The sequence below is a fragment of the Callospermophilus lateralis genome, chromosome 1, assembly GCF_048772815.1.
Source record: "Callospermophilus lateralis isolate mCalLat2 chromosome 1, mCalLat2.hap1, whole genome shotgun sequence".
Taxonomy (NCBI): domain Eukaryota; kingdom Metazoa; phylum Chordata; class Mammalia; order Rodentia; family Sciuridae; genus Callospermophilus; species Callospermophilus lateralis.
The window spans coordinates 145,591,282-145,608,757 of NC_135305.1; the positions used below are offsets into that span (position 1 = coordinate 145,591,282).

At 47.7% G+C, this 17,476-nt stretch overlaps 1 protein-coding gene across 4 annotated transcripts in view; it reads right to left on the minus strand.

Moving 5' to 3' along the window:
- Acacb (acetyl-CoA carboxylase beta) overlaps nt 1–17,476 on the minus strand; it is a 113,273-nt gene extending 95,797 nt beyond the window's left edge. For 3 of the 4 annotated variants that reach the window (XR_013155338.1, XM_077108869.1, XM_077108868.1), the window contains exons 1-2: nt 17,265–17,473; nt 6,146–6,801 (exon numbers count right to left, since the gene is read on the minus strand). Coding sequence is in view for 3 of the 4 variants with exons in the window: in XM_077108869.1 (XP_076964984.1) it covers nt 6,146–6,792 (647 nt within the window). In the remaining variant the exon portion in view is untranslated. Of the gene's footprint in view, nt 1–6,145; nt 6,802–17,264 lie in introns of all 4 variants that reach the window. The other variant, XM_077108876.1, reaches the window with a different exon arrangement.

Sequence of the window (17,476 nt, forward strand, 5' to 3'; positions counted from 1 at the left end):
GGGATCCTCCTGCCTCAGCCTCCAGAGCTGTTAGGAGTACTGGTGTGCGCCACTGCACCTGGCAGGAAGGTCAAGTTTTATATCCTGTATCACCGTGTTAAATTTCAGCAGCAGAGCATGAATATTCACACAAAACCAGGTAAAGACTATAAATAACTTCTCAACGATTCAGGAACTTTTGCCTCCAAATAAGTTCACTGCCAACTGAAAATGTTCACTTGCATAGCTTTAAATTTCAGCACTGAAGCTGAGCCCCAATCCCACCAGTATGCACCCCACAATGTTGTTATTAGGGAAATGAGCTAGTAAAGGGTGGCTTTGAATCTGGGCACCTTATGCCAGGCTCACTTTTTATTCAAAAAAAAAAAAAAAAATAAGGTCACACTGAGGTAAAGTGGTACATGTTGTAATCCCAGAGACTCAGGAGGCTGAGGCAGGAGAATCACAGATTTGAGGCCAGCCTTAGCCATTTTTAACAAAACTCTGTCTCAAAATAAAATTTAAAAAGCTGGAGATGTAAGCTCAGAGGTAAAACACCCCTGGGTTCAATTCTCGGTACCAAAATTAAATGAAACTAAATGAACACTGAATCGTGGTCTTTGATAACCTTCACTTCTGAGTATGCAAGCAGCTCTTCAGCCATATCATGTAATGTTCTCCTCAGCTCTGTTTCTGAGAGTTGCACGGGAATTCCAGCCATCAAGGACAGCTTCCAAGTCCAAAGGAAGGCCAAGTTCCAACCCCGACCTGAGATGAACCCAAAGCAGAGGACATGGGAAGACGGACCAGAAAAGACTGCCCAGAGCCACTGGATCTATAAGCTTGGGCAGCCGTTGGCCAAGAAAGGAGAGGAGGGGGGCTCTGAAGAACCATGTTAAAAATCCAAGAGAAACTCAAAATTGGAGTTTAACTCCAGAACTCGTCTATGAGGTCACCAAATACACGCAAGAGGAATTTTAAGAAAATAAAATTCCACTGCTGCGTAAGAGCTACAATAAAATTGTTTATCCATTCATCCATCTGTCTGCCCCCCATTCATTCCTTCCTTCCCACACCCATTCAAGACTTTTTCATGCCCCTAGAATGCAGAATTCTGTTTGTGGCAAGCTCAGGTTGCTTGCTTCGTTTTGGCATTTGAAAAATATTCATTGAAAATCCACTATGAAGCCTCGCTTGGACGCCTGTCATCCCAGCGGCTTGGGAGGCTGAGGCAGGAGGATCGCAAGTTCAAAGCCAGCCTCAGCAACTTAGTGAGGCCCTAAGCAACTCAGTGAGACCCTGACTCTAAATAAAATATAAAAAGGCTCAATGGTTAAGTGGCCCTGAGTCCAATCCCTGGTACCAATAAATAAATAAATAAACAAACAAAGCCTCCTGTGAACCAGCATGAAGCTGGGCAATGGGGAAATCAGAGACCGTTATCATCAACATGGCCCTGCACTCACGAACTGCAGACCCAGGCAGAAAGCCAGGGACTAACAAGTGGCCAAATGAGGAAATAAAAGCTATAATCACAAGGAGTGAGTGAGTGTCCTGAGGACACTAAAACAGAGTGGTCCATACAGAAATTGGGTTCAGGATAGGGGGATACCTTAAAGGTGGGACAGGGGCAAGGAAGTCCCCTGGAAAAGGTGATTTTGATGAGCAAGGAACTGGGGGACAGGAAGTTGATGGCAGGACCAGATAAATTTTCAGAGCTCAGTTGCAAAATGCAAACAAGAAACTCTTATTTTTTAAAAAAAATACATATATATATATATATACATATATATATATATATATATTATATATATATATATATATGTATATATATATATATATATATATATATATATTGCAGTTCTGGGAACTGAACCCAGGGGGCGCTCTGCAGGTGAGCTACATCCCCAGCACTTACTATTGTTATTTTTATTTTTATTTTAAGACAGGCGTTCACTAAACTGTCTAGTCTAGCCTTAAACTTGCAATCCTTCTGCCTCAGCCTACCAAAGAGCTGGAACTCTGGGATTAGAGGTATGCACCACTGTGCCGCCTTCAAAAATTATTATCACAAGAGGGTGACGGCAGAGTATTAAATCAAGCATGTGGTCCCTCTAAGGGCAAGGTACATGCCTGGACAGTTGGTCCTGGTGGGTGGCCCTGCAGGAAGAGGACAAAAGAGAGGCACAGCAAGGGCAAGAGCCCAAACGGAGGCACAGCTTGAGTGCTCAGTGGTGAGGACCCAGCAGGAAAGAGAAGGCCCCTTTGAAGATTGCTTCAAAAGAGCTTCTGCCCAGGCCATAGGTTTCAACTTCTTATGGATTTTCCATCTGTGAGTTGCAGTCTCCTGCCAGTGGCCCTGAAGGAAGAGGCCCAGCAGGAAGGAAGCCTTCGGAGGCAGAAGAGAAGCCAGAGGGCCCCCCAGGAATGGCTGAGAGCGGGGGGCAGACCACACCCACACCACCTGACTGTGCTCCCACACGAACAGAGAGCCCTGGGCAAATACCCTGGGCTTCTCCCACGTCTTAGTTTTCTGTCTTGGAAGTGGTTACAGTAGGGTCAGAAGAACCAGCACAAATCCCTGGCCCCTGCTTTCATTTTGTGGAAAGTGAGTACCTCAAAATGTCACATTTGTCCGAATATAGACAATTTAGCAGCTGCTATGGTGTCAATGTGTCCCCCAAAAGTTCACAGGCCAGAAACTCAATCCCCAGATTCACATGTTGACGGTATTTGGAGATGGGTCCCTTGGCCGGTAGCTAGCACTCCCGCTCTGTCTCCCCAAGTGACACCTTCCACCATGTTGTGGTGCAACAAATAGGCCTTCACCAGATGCTGAGCGGACGCCAGAGCCAAGTTCTCGGCCCGTCCAGCCTCCAGAATGGGAGTCAAATAAACTTTTATTTTTTTATTTTTTATTTTTTTGTAGTGCTGGGGATTGCCCAGTAGCACTTAACCACTGAACCACATCCGCAGCCCTTTTTCTATTTTATTTAGAGACAGGGTCTCATTGAATTGCTTATGACCTTGCTAAGCTGTTGAGGATGGCTTTGAACTCACAATTCTCCTGCCTCAGCCGCCCAAGCTACTGGGATTACAGGCATATGCCACCACGCCCAGCTTAAACTTTTATACGCTGCCAGGTCTCAGGTATTTTGTTATAGCAATGAAAACTGACTAAGACAATAGCTTTACAGGAAAACTACTAATTAAATGGAGCTTCCTGGATTCTATTAACAGAAACTTTTGTTCACCATACTTGCCTTCTTGGGTCAGGATTCACTTCCTCAATGCTACATCTGGTTATAGGCAACTCATCAGCAGGCCTTACCACACTGCTGTTAGATAAAATATATATGAGTCCCTTGTTTTAGACTAAGCTCCTGTACTAAACCCCAGCAGACCAAACCAGAATGGAGTCACTCATGCTAAGTGCCACATAATCAAACTAAACTTGAAAATGGATCAAGCTTTTAGAAAACAAGAAATCCACACCAACCAATCAGAAGGGGCCAGCATGCTAAGGCAGTCCCCCTTGTTTTAACCCTATAAGGAAACGACTAGACTGCTTTCTATTCCATACTCCTGCTTTCCTCAGCCCTTTTCTATCTATAAACCAGCCTGTTGTGCTCAGCTTCCTGGAATACCTGTTCTATGTTGTAGAATGAGCTGTTACCTCGTTCTAGACTTGCTAATAGAAGCCAAATCAATCTTCAAAATAATTTGTGGTGATTTTGTCTTTTGACACCACCCTCTAGAACTGCTTGAGCGTTGACCTGGGGACCCCAGGGAATAGGCATTACTCTCTTGCAGGAGAGGAAGAGCCCAGGGGCGCCGTCTACAAAGCAACACTGTGGAGGGGTTTTATGGAGATTAAGGGGCCCCTCTGGATGTACCTTCAGGAGTTGGCCCAAGGCCCTACCAGGGGGTGTGGACAAGAGGTCAACAGAGGACTGGCAAACACCAGGTACTGAGCTTCCCAAAGATACTGAAATCCAAGGCCAAAAATTCTACATGATAACAGCCGGCTCAGCCTCGTTTTGATCTGTGTAGTTCCCAACAGGCTGGAACACATAGGTTTTGACCTAATTTTTTAATCCAACCACCAGAGGCAGAGGTATTAACACAATTGTCTGAGCTTAACTCCCTGAAGATTCTTTGACACGAGATTCTCATGATGGGTCATTGGACGCAAAGAACCCTGTGGGCATCCTCAACCAGAGGCTCCTGGTTCTGGGAGTCGGCTGGGGCTGGGGCTGTTCCCCATGGCTGTCGGCATCCTGGGAGGTGCCAGCAGAGCCCCCTCATGGCCCCTGGGTACACGAAGGCAGGGTGCAGGGGAAAGAAAGTTGGAAAGCAGGACACAGAGCACCCTATGGCACATGGAAAGGACCTGGGCTTTGCAGATTCAGATTTGGCCTTGAATTTGATTTTGCCACTTCCCAGATGTGTGTCTTCAGAAAGAAACTCCCCCTGCCTGGGTTTCAGTTTCCCCATCTATGAAGTGAGCATGCTCCAGCCTTGTACCCCTGTCAGGGACGAGTGGGCAATGTATGTAAACTGCAGGTAGAAGAAAGGCGGTCAGGCGCTGGGTAAACCTGGGTGCTCGGGGTGGGGCGAGGACACTGGATGGACGAGGGCCAGGCCAGGAAGGAGCTGGGGGAAACTGACTACTTAAGCGCCTACTGTGTACCAAACTCTGCATACTTCACAAACATTATCTTATTTAACCCCTTCCACGTTTTACAGAGAAGGTGCAGAGGCTGAGAGAGGTGAGGGCCACGCCCAAGGTCCCGTAGCAGGAGGTGGCAGAGCCAGGGCTGTGCTCCCGGTACCAGGCTCCCAAGGCTCCTCTTTCTTCAGCCCTTCCAGAAGTTCACCACAGTCTCTCTGAAGACTTTCTAGGCAAAAGATTGGCCTTTTCTTTTATCTCTACCTTCTTCCAGCAACCAGGGTTAAAGGTCACTGGGAAGATGGTGCATGTGAAAGACCCTACCCAGATCTTTCCCCATTGGGGTAGAAAGAACAGGATATGCTTGAAAAACAAAACTTCACCTTTAAGGTGGGGAGACCGGAAGAAGAGACAGGGGACAGAGAGCAGAGTCTCTCCAGAGGGAAGTTATGCTGGGGGCTCGTTGCTCTTCTCTCTTTCCCCAGATTTTCTTCCAGCGACTGCTGTACTCTGGGGCTGGAAGGTCAATAACATAACAACAGCAAAAAGCCACCAACTGCACCCCTGGGGTAGTCCCACCTGTTATCAACCTTCAGGTAAATGCTCATTTCCCACATCAATGGAAGATTATCATTATTTGAGTTTGTGTGTTTTAGGCATCTCTGGGGGATGCTGGTTTTCAGTTGTTAGTTACCTGCTGAATCAATTAGCGGAAATGAATGAATGGCTGCCTCTTTGGGAACTCCCTCTCCCTCCAGGCTCCCCAGATCACCTTTGGTTCTTTGGGCTTCAGTCATAACTAGATATAACATGATGTGTGGAGCTGCGGACACACCTGTAATCCCAGGGGCAGGGGCAGAGCTGAGGCAGGGAGATCACAAGTTTAGGCAGCCTCAGCAACCTAGCAAGACCTGTCTCAAAGTAAAATACAAAGGACTGGGGGTGTAGCTCAGTGGAAAAGCGACCCTGAGTTCAATGCCCACTATCCATCCCCCCAAAAAAATCCTAGTTACACACCAGTCATCTTCCCCAGCTGGGCTGAGATTGACTAGAAAGACAGTTTGCTGGTACACAACACAGTACACTCGGTAGGTGCTTAATAGATGATTTTGAAAGGAAGCAAACAGCTATGGCTTCTATTTTGGGGGGTAGTGATCTCAGGTACCAGGGTTTGATCTCAGGGCCACTTGACCACGGAGCCCCATCCCCATCCCTATTCTGTATTTTATTTAGAGACAGGGTCTCACTGAGTTGCTTAGGGCCTCGCTGTTGCTGAGGCTGGCTTGGAACTCACCATCCTCCTGCCTCAGCCTCCCAGCTGCTGGGGGTGACAGGCGTGTTTCATGGCATCCAGCTACTTCTACTTTTTGACATAGCTACCCTTGAAATGTTGGCAGGGGGGCAGCCTGGTGGGGACAGGCCAGGGAGGGGTGCGGGACACCCCTAACGCTGCCCACCTGTGCACGCACCGTCTGGAGGAGAAAGGCCCCTTACCTCATGGTGGGGACCGAGGTCTCGGGTTCACTTGCAGTGTGAGGAGAGTCCGGGGACGCGGCGCCCAGGCTGGCCCGGCTGCCCCTCCGGGGAGACTCTCGGAAGGAGCCGGCCCCAGAGTCGTCGTCGGAGGAGTTGTCGTCAAAGGAGCCCAGGATGAAGCTGGTCAGCAGCTGCCGCTTGAGGTGCGCCTGCTTCTCGTCGGCTCTGGAGAGGGCCCTGGCTGGCTGGCCCTGGGGCCAGGCTGGGGAGGACAGGCCATTGGTACCTGGGGCGCCTGGTCCCTGGGTCCCCGTCCCGCTGGCGGTGGGTTCCGGGGAGGGCCACGTGCCATCGGAAGACACGGGGTTTCTCGGGGGCCTCTGGTGCGCGGGGGGCCTGCGGCTTCTCTGCAGACGGGCGCCTTCGGGGCTCGGGGGGGCGGCCAGCTCGGCCCCGCCGGGGGTCCCTGGCGGGAGGGAGGCGCTGCCATTTCCCTGGAGGTTGTCCTCCGAGCGGTCTGGAGAGGCCTCCTGGCTCGGGGTGAAGCTGGCCTCCAACTGACCATTGGTGGCTGGCCGGGCATCTGTCATTTTCCCCCAGATTTTTAACCAGGAGAAGGTCAGACAGTAGAAGATCAGGCAAGACAGGAAGAGAAGCAAGACCATTCAGGAAGTCTGTAAAGAAAAGGAGAGACTCTAAGGTCTGAGTAAGGAGTCCTTTCTCACATAAAGGAGCTGGTGGGCGCCGGGCAGCGGGCAGAGATGGTCCTCCACCCAGCCTGGCCCAGGAGGTGCCCTGTGACCGGGCTGGTCCTCAACCGCCTGGGCTAGGTTTCTTGACTCTAATTTAATGACACAGCTAAGGGTTTAATGTTTGCACAGGGGGGTACGGGGGATTGAACCCAGGGGCACTCCACCACTGAGCCACATCCCAGCCCTATTCTGTATTTTATTTAGAGACAGAGTCTCCCTGAGTTGCTGAGCACCTTGATTTTGCCAAGACTGGCTTTGAACTCACGATCCTCCTGCCTCAGCCTCCCGAGCCTGGCCATGGCTACGGTTTGAATGAGTTCCCCCAAGTTCATGTGGTAGGAATGGAGTCCCCCTTGCAGTGCAGCACTGTGGAGAGGGGTGCCTTTGAGAGGCAATTGGGCCGTGAGAGAGGGATTCATGGGGTGGGTTGGTTGACACCAGAGTAGGTCATTAGAGAAGTGAGTCTGGACCCCTCTCTTTTTTTCCCCATTGCTACTAACCCAGAGGCACTTTATTACTGAGCCACATCCCCAACTCTTTTAATTTTTTTCTTTTGAGCCAAGGTCACACTAAGTTACTTAGAGCCTCATTGAATTGCTGAGGCTGGCCTCAAATTGTGATCCTCCTGCTTCAGCCTCCCAAACTACTGGGATTATAGGTGTGCACCCCCACACCCAGAAAGTCTGGACCCCTCTTTCAGGAGTTCTCTTGCCCTGTGCCTCCTGCTTGAGACACAGTAAGAGGGCCCCCTTTGATCTTAGCCATCCCAGCCTCTAGATCTGTAAGAAATAAATCTCTGTTCTTTAAAAATGACTGGTTTCAGGTATTCTAACAGCACACTACTAAGGTAGCAATACTAACACATGCTTCACATGAACCATGAACCTGCACGTGAAAGAGGACTAAGTGAGCAGCATCATTCCTAAAGCCAAAAAAAGCAGAAATAACCCAGATACCCTTGACTGAAGAACAGGTAACCAGAATGCCAATCCACAACACGATGGAGCCATGAAAAGGGACAAAGCTCTGATCCAAGCTATAAGGCGGAGGCATTTGAAGACATTATGTCAAGTGAAAGAAGCCAGGTACCTGACCACAGACTGGGTGGTTCCATCATATGACTTGTCCAGGATGCAGACAAAAGGAAGACTGAGGGCTGCTGGGGGGTGGGGAGGCAGGGGCTGGCTAAAGGTGGAGCATATGGGGGGGATTAACACGTTCTAAAATGATCAAGGAGATGGTGAAGACTCTGAAAACCCATGACTTCTCCTTCACTCGAGTGAAATTGTATGGTTCGTGAATTATGTCTCAATGAAACTGTTAACTTTTTTTAATGATTAAGGTATACAGTTGGTATCCGAGAATTCCATATCTGCAGATTTAACTGACTGGACGAAAAATATCTGGGGAAGGGCTGGGGACATGGCTCAGTGGGTAGAGTGCTGGCCTCACATGCACCCTGAATGATTCTGTGCACAGCTGCCCACAGCATGGTCCTGCGTCAGGCATGTGAGTGGCCTAGAGACGGTGGCCTCCGAGGAGAGGAGCACAGGGCTGGAGGCAGACACACCGTTCTCCATATGGGTGTTGGTATCCACGGCCCTGGAGCCAATCTGCTGAGGCTCTCGTGGATGTGCATGTCCCACGGTGGGACAATAAGGGTATGATGGCTCCTGTCATCCCCCTGCGTCACTGTATCTCTGTCCCCGCTGTCACCGCAGTCCTGGAGGGAGGAAGGCCCCCTGCCTTGCCTGACACAGGTATGCTGACCACTGGGACACCCCTCAGTGAGACCAGGGGGGCTCCAGTCCCAGGGTCTAGGACCCTGTGTGCAGTGGGGGCTTCTGCGGCTGAATGAGCTCGGATGCTCCGGTGTCTAGCCCTCGCCTCCTCCCTTCACAGACTCTGCTGTTTTAATGAGCACATAATCGTTCCTTGAAGGAAGTACTGTTCAAAATACTGGGACCCGAACATATTTCGAACTTCTAAACCAGTTTTGCAAGCTGGCCATGTGGCTCAGAGGGGCAGCGCTTGCCCAGCAGGCACGAGGCCCTGGGCCCAGCATCGCAAAAAAAAAAAAAAAAAAGAATGACCCCTTCTGCCACACTGTACACCAGAGGAGTCACAACAGGGCCACAAAGCTGCAGCCGATGGCTGTGGTATCTCAATGGCACTGTCTTGTCATTTCAACACACTGTTCTGAAGCGAAGTGGAAAAGTTCTCAAGATTTCCTGGAAATGACCCAAGTACTTTTTGAACATTTTTGGCAGCAGAATTGCTGAAATGTTGGCAAGGGTATTTTTCTAGGTAACACACAGGGTCAGAGGGTTTTTGTTTTTTTTTAATCTTTTAAGATCAAGTTTCTTTTTTTGGGGGGGTGGGTACCTGGGATTGAACTCAGGGGCCCTCAACCACTGAGCCACATCCCCAGCCCTATTTTATATTTTATTTAGAGACAGGGTCTCCCTGAGTTGCTTAACCATTGCTAAGGCTGGCTTTGAATTCGAGATCCTCCTGCCTCAGCCTTCCCAGACATATGCCCCCTTAATGGCTTAAGTTTCTCCTTAAAGAAAAGTTTGTCAAAGGTGGTTCTACATCACTTAATATATCACATTAACAGAACAAATTAAAAAATCCACACAATCATCTCAATCAGTGCAAAAAAAAAATTTGAATAAAACCAACACCCTTTCATGACAAAAACATTCAGAAAAACAGGAACAGAAGGGGAGCTCAAAATAATAAAAAGTGGGGCTGGGGCTGGGGCTGGGGCTCAGTGGCAGAGCGCTTAGCTAGCACGTGTGAGGCACTGGGTTCGATCCTCAGCACCACATAAAAATAAAATAAAGATGTTGTGTCCACCGAAAACTAAAAAATAAATATTAAAAAATTCTCTCTCTCTCTAAAATAAATAAATAAATAAATATATAAATAAATAAAGGCATTCTGTCCATCTACAACTACAAAAAGAAAATTTTTTTAAATAATAAAAAGTGGCTGGGTGTGGTGTTGCATACCAGAGACTTGGGAGGCTGATGCAGGAGACTGCAAGTTTAAGGCCAATGTCAGCAACAAGACTCTTTTTCCAAATAAAAAATAAAAGGGGCTGGGGATGTGGCTCAGTGATAAAGCATCTCTGGGTTCAACTCCAGTACTTCCCCTCCCAAAAAATGAATAAATAAAATTAATTTATGGGGCTGGGGATGTGGCTCAAGCGGTAGCGCGCTCGCCTGGCATGTGTGCAGCCCGGGTTCGAGCCTCAGATGTTGTGTCCGCTGAAAATTAAAAAATAAATATTAAAATTCTCTCTCAAAAAAAAATAATTTATGAAAAACAGCTAACATCATACTCAAGACAGCTTTCCTCCAAAGATAGGAACAAGACAAGTGTGCCCACTTCACCACTCCTAGTCAACACTGTACTAGAAGTGCTAGGCAGAGCTATTAGATAAGAAAAACAAATGAAAAGCATGCTTGAAAAGGAAGAAGAAAACTATTTCTATTTTCAGAAGATGTGTATAGAAACACACACATACTATTGGAGGTAATAAAAAATTTTTTTAAAAATTTGTAGATGTAAATGGACAGAATGCCTTTGTTTTATTTGCTTTTTATATACATATATATATACATATATTTTAGTTGTCAATGGACCTTTATTTTTATTTATTGATACGCGGTGCTGAGAATCAAACCCAGTGCCTCACACATTCTAGGCAAGCGCTCTGCTACTGAGCCACAGCCCCAACCAGAGGTTATAAAATTTTAAGCTAAGTTGTAGATACAATATCAGCATGTGACACTTGGTTGTTATATTCTATATATCAGCAATTAACAATCTGAAAAGGAAAGTAAGAATAGAATTGCATTTACAATAGCATCTGGAAGAATAAAATACCTGGGAATAAATTTAACCAAGGAAGTGAAGATCTATACATTAAAAACTACAAAACATTGCTGAAATAATTTTCAAAAAGACTTTGATGAGGGGCTGGGATTGTGGCTCAGAGGAAGAGTGCTTGCCTAGCATGTGTGAGGCACTAGGTTCAATCCTCAGCACCACTAAAAATAAAATAAAGGTACTGTTTCCATCTACAACTAAAAAAATAAATATTAAAAAAAAATACATGAAGAGCTCCTAGACTGGAAGATTTACTATTGTAAAGATGACCACACTAAGCCAGGCGCAGTGGAGCACACCCATCATCCCAGCGACTCAGCATCTGGAAGAATAAAATATCTGGGAATAAATGTAACCAAGGAAGTGAAGATCTGTACATGTGTGCCATTCCAGTGTACATTGGTCTTCCTCTTCCTGTAAGCAGCCTGAGGTGATCTGTGAAGAAAATGGTTTGCAGCCAGGCGCGGTGGCACATGCCAATATTCCCAGTGGCTCGGGAGGCTGAGGCAGGAGGATGGCGAGTTCAAAGCCAGCCTCAGCAATGGGAAGGCACTAAGCAATTCAGTGAGACTGTCTCTAAATAAAATACAAAAAAGGGCTGGGGATGGGGCTCAGTGGTCGAGTGGCCCTGAGTTCAATCCCAAGTGGCAAAAAAAAGAAAGAAAATAGTTTGCTACTCTCTTGACCCAGAAAAACCCCATGAAATCATGCAAATCAAGAGGTTCAAATCTTCACGTTCATTTTAAGAACACCCATGAGACTGCATAGGCCATCAAGGGTGTGCATATAAGAAAAGCCATCAAGTACCTGAAAGATGTCACCTTAAAGAAGCCATGTGTGCCATTCCAGTGTACAGTGGTGGAGTTGGGAGGTGTGCCCAGGCCAAACAGTGGGGCTGGACGCAGGGTTGGTGGCCTCAAAAGAGTGCTGAACTGTTGCTGCACATGCTTAAAAATACAGAGAGGGTAGGTTCTCTGGTCACTGAGCATCCGGGTGAACAGTGCACCCGAGACATGACCCGGTGGTCGTCGGATTAACCCACACTGAGCCCCCTGCCACATTTCAATGATCCTCACTGCAAAAGGACACACTGTTTCTAAACCAGAAGAGGAGGTAGCACAGAAGACAAAGGAGGGAAGGAAAACACCCCACAGGAATGAACTCACATAAAATAAATGCAAAGAAAAGTGAAGAAGAAGAAGAGGAGGAGGAGGAGAAGGAGGAGGAGAAGGAGAAGGAGAAGGAGGAGGAGGAGGAGGAGGAGGAAGAAGAAGAAGAATAGTTCTCTAAAATTTATTTATAACATTTATCTAAAAATTACCATGATGGTATATTGGTTGCTCGATTGAAGTTTCTGATAGGTGACCCCCCTCTGGGATGGTGGGACTTACAGGGTTAAAAAAGAAGAACCAAGTGAGAGGACTTACATTTCCTAATTTCAGAACTTAAGGCAAAGTTACAGTAAACAAAACAGTGTGGTAATGGCATAAAGATGGACCAGAGGAATAGAATCAATTGCAAACATACCTCCTGCTCTACAGCCAATGTACTTTCTTTTATTTTTTCTGTACCAGGGATTGAACCCAGAGACAATTAACCACTGCGCCACATCCCCAGCCGTTTTTAATATTATATTTAGAGTTAAGGTCTCATTGAATTGCTTAGGGCCTCACTAAGTTGCTCAGGCTGGTCTTGAGCCTGTGATCCTCCTGCCTCAGCCTCCTGAGCCACTGGGATTACAGGTGTAATTACCACTGCACCCAGCCGGCCATTTATTTTTGACAAGTACATTAAGATCACTCTATGGTGAAAGAAGAGTCTCAGCTGGATTCCCACATGCAGAAGAACGAGGCTGGAACCTGATTTTATATGATATACAATAAATAATTAACTCACAATGTGTCAAAGACCTAAATATAAGAGCTGAAATCATAAAACTCATAGATGAAAACAGGGATTTGACAAGAAACTCTGGATTTGATGATGGAATCTTAAACAGAACACTAAAGGCAAGAACAACCTAAGAACAAATAGATAGACCAGACTGGCTGAAAATAAGAACTTTTGAGATTCATAGAACACTATCAAGGAATTTAAAAGGTGACTTGGGGTGTAGTTCAGTGGAGAGATCTTGTCTAGCAATCATGAGGCCCACAGGGTTCAATCCCCAGCACTACATGTACACAAAGAAAAAAATTGAAAAGACAAAACTACAGAATGGGAGAAATGTTTGTAAACCATATATCTGCTAAGGATCTATGTCCTAAATATATAAAGAACTCCTACAACTCAACAACAAAAAGATAAACAATGCAATTTTTATTTTATTTATTTTTATTTGTTTATTTATTTATTGAACCCAGTGGCACTTTACCACTGAGTTATATCTCTAGCCCTTTTCAGTTTTTATTTTGAGACAGATTCTTACTAAGTGCCCAGTCTGGCCTCTAACTTGTCATCCTCCTGACTCAGTCTCCTGAGTGGCTGGGTTTACAGGCATACACCACTGTGCCCATCACAAGGCAATTTTTAAATGGGCAAAAGATCTGAATAGACAGACATTTAAGAAAATATATAAATGGTCAATAAGAACATGAAGTTATTTTATTCAACATCCTTAGTCATAGGGAAATACAAATCAAAATTATAGTGACATACCACTAGAATAACCATAGTCCCAAAAGGAAAATAGGAGAAGGAAGCAAGGGTGGGGGAGAGGGAGAGAAAACTTGGACACGTGCTGGTTTGGAGAACGGCCTCCTGAGGCTCTGTCCTTAGGGTGATGCTATTGGGAGACTCAGGGACCTTTTGGAAGTGGGACCTAGTGGGAAGAACATAGGTCACTGGGAATATGCCCTTGAAGGGGACTGCAGGGCCCTGGCCTGGCCTGTCTTGCTCTGTTTCCTGGTTCTTGGAGTGAGTGGTTTGCTCCCCATGGGCTCCTGCCCTGATGGCTGCCTTGCCAGGGACCCAGGGCAGGCTAGGAACGCAGCTCAGAGGCAGAGCACTCACCTAGCATGCCTGAGGCCATGGGTTTGGTCCCCAGCACATTAAAATCAAGTGTGTGCACACACATACAAAACAAATAGAGGTCCAAAGCAATTAGGGCCACTTGATCTTGGACCAGAACTCAAAAACCATGAGCCTAAAATAAACCTTTTCTCTTTATAACATATTGCCTCAGGTGTTTCCTTATAGCGAAGAAAGCTGATTAGTATATACGAAGACAGAAAGTGTTGGTGAGGACATACAGAAGTTGGAACCCTTGTCCATTGTCGCTGGGAATTTAAAGTGACGCAGCTACTGTGGAAAAGAGTTTGCATGGTTCCTTAAAAAGACAGACACATAACTGCCATAAGATCCAGCAACCTCACTCCTAGATATATCCCCCCAAATTAGAAAGAGGTAGTTCAACATGTGTAGCAGTGCCGTAGGTTTCTTTCTGAGACCCAAGCCTGTTCTCATGCCAGGATTTCTCAATTTGGGCATAACCAACATTTGGGGCTACAAAATTCTTTGTGTCGTGGGACTGGTCTGTGTAATACTGTGGGCTAAACAGTGTCCCTGGCTTCTTCCCATTACATGCCTGCAGCCTCTACTCCCACTGTTGTGACAATCCAAAATGTCCCCAGATGTTGACAAATGTCCCATGTGGGGCAAAATGTCACTGTGTTAGCACCTATGCCTCTCCGTCTCCCTCCTGCTCCTAGTGGTCAACTGGAAGCTTCTGGGGCTTAGGGTGTGTTTTTTATTATTATTTCTATTGCACTTAGTAAGCTATCAAGAAAAAAGCTGAACCTCAGCAAGAAAGGTCAGAACCCTGAAAACTGCCGGCTCACCCATGCCCCCCAGGAAAAAATATGAAATCGGTGCTTGGCAAGGGCATTGCCACAAAGGTCGCGAAAGCTACCCTGGCTTTCCCAGAGGTCCAGCAGGCTCAGCCTCCCCAGGCTCCAGGCGGGCAGGGTGGAAGGTCCTGCTGGCTCTGACTTTGGCAGAGTGGCAATCCCCTCTCACACCCTCTGCTGGTCACACTGGCCAAGCACTTTTACAACCCTGGTCAGCCTGCCTGCCCCAGTTAGCTGGCGGGCACAGCCGTCTGTTCTGATGACACGGATGTCACCACATTTGTCTGTTTTCCCTGGCTGGTGGGGTGGCCCTTTCGGGATCCTCGTGCCCAGCTCCGTGCCTGGCGTACAGCAGGTGTCTGACAAGCGCGTGCTGAGTGGGAGGCCGAATCCATGCCCACACACTGAGCCCAGCCAAGGGCTTGACCCAAGCTGCCCTTTAGACTTTAGGGTCTCGTGTCTGAAGTTACATTTAGGAATGACAGGAGCGTGGACCCGGAGTCCAGTCTTCTGAGCCTCTGGACCGAGAGTTACCTGTACATGTGGCCAATGTTAGGCAAGTTTTAAATGTTTATTTTTGAAATTGTGCAAAATAAGAAATAGCAACAGCATGCAATCAGTAGTGGACATCTGCCACCCCAAAGGAAAACAGTAAAATGAAAAACTTCTGATCTTACTGAGAAAAGAGCCAAAGTGGACAGCTGCAGTGCAGGATGCGTGAGCCCTGAGAATCCATGTGTACATGGATCCCCACTGGAAAGGTGATCTGATGGTGCAAGTTTTGAAGGATGCAAGCTCTTTGTTCTAGAATTAGCTGGATGGAGAGCTATGGTTTGGATCTGATTCTAGTGTGTCACTCAGAGTTTCATGTGTTAGAGTCCTGGTCCTCAGCGTGGTGATTTTGGAAGGTGGTAGGACCTTTAAGGGGTGGGACCTAAGGTGACTAATTATTAGTTCATGGTGGGGCCCTTGGAAGGGATTTATGCTGGTCTGGTAGAGTCAGTTGGAAAAAAAAAAAAAAAAGCAAGCCTAGGGCTGGGGATGCAGCTGAGTGAGGGAGTGCTCACCTGCTCACCTAGCATGTGCAAGTCCCTGGGTTCCATCCCCAGTATGGTGAGGGGAAGACCCCCTGAATCTCTCTGGCTTCCTGTCTTGCCATGTGATCTTCCACCATGTTACCACCTGCCATGTTGTGATGCAGCCAGAAGGCCCTCACCAGGGGCCAAGCAGATGCTGGCACCATGCTCTTAGATCTCATGAACTAAATAAACCTGTTTTCTTTTTAAAGTGTCCTGCATCTGGTATTTTGTTATAGTGATAGAAAATGGACTAAGACAGATGGGGGGGTGCATGGAGAGAAAAGGTGAGTGGATGGGCAGATGGTCAGACATAGGCATGGCAGACAATTGAGGGATGGTCAGTGAAGCTGCCACATTGAAACTGGAAGCTCTGTAAGTAGAGCGACCAGCTCTACATGTGGCCAACGTTAGGTAAGTTTTAAATGTTTAAATTTAAACATGGTTTAGCCTTCTTTCTCACTCTGCAACCCTTTAAGATCTGCTGCTATTCTGATGGGGAACAGGGGATCTCATGAAAATCCCAACCCACCTTTGGAGAACCTTTTCCAAGTGAGTACACACAGACAGATGAGAGAACTGTCTGAGAGAGCTACCAGACTCTCTGCCTCATTTCCTCCTCTATAAAATAGGGATTCTACCTCTTGCCCTATTTACCTGCCTCGCAGTTGCCCTTCAAATAACACCTGCACAGACTTAGCCACTGAGCTCCCCAGGCTCCTCATCACCACCCACCTCCAATCCTCAGAATGACCTCCTGGACATCACTGCTGTTCTGCGGTCATGATTTTACGTCCACTCTACCATTAGGTGAACTGTGGCTCAGAGAAGCTCAGTAACTTGCGCTGGCTCAAATCCTGGCCCAACATTCCTGACCTTTCCTGTTTCCCTCGCACTGAAAGTGGATACAAATCGATTCCATAAGGAATCATCACCCACACCACGGTCTGATCCGGTTCAAGCTGGAGCAGGTGGACGCGCAGACAGCAAGGCCAGACCTGGGCTGCGACCCCGAGTGAGCCCTGTTCTGCTGGTTTCAGTCCATGAGCAGCAAAACCCAGATGCCTGCTCCCAAGGAGCCTCTGTGCACCTGACCATGCCCCCAGCTGCTGCCTGGTTATGTCTCTGAGATAACCCAACTGAGCCCGGCACCAGATGCAGCCACAGCTGCTTTTCTTTCTCTTTTTACACCGCTGGGAAGGGAACCCAGAGCCTCCCACACGCAAGGTGAGAGAGGGCTCTCCCACAGAGCTGCGGCCCAGCCCTGCTACTTCTTGCAGATCAATTCAGGTGGCAGCCGCCTGGTGCCAGAGTCATCGTGGCTTTGCTGTGACACAAAACCTCTGGGCTCAACAAGTGCTGGCCAGCTGCCAACCACCGTGGTGTGGGGGAGGGGAGCTGGGGGGGGGGTTGGCAGGCTGTTGCCCTTGCACCCCTCACCAAATACACGACCAGGTCTTCAAGGGACAGAGGGGACACAATGTCCCCATCCAGCCATCCCCTTTCCCACTTGGATTTTTCCTCCCACCCAGTTTAAGTCCTGAGCACTTCTGCCACTTACCGTCCCTGGGGAAGCAGCCACCGGCTCCATTCTCATGTGAGTCTGACAGGCGCCCACAGGGTGACTAAGGGAACCCGGCCTGTGGAGTGTCACCTTTCAGTGGGAGGCTGGTGGTGTGCTGCATCAGGCCACGGGGGAGGGGCTTGGACAGCTGCTCCAGCCGAGGCGAGTGTTCCCCAGTCCTGCCGCGCACCCTTATCTGTCACCCGCAA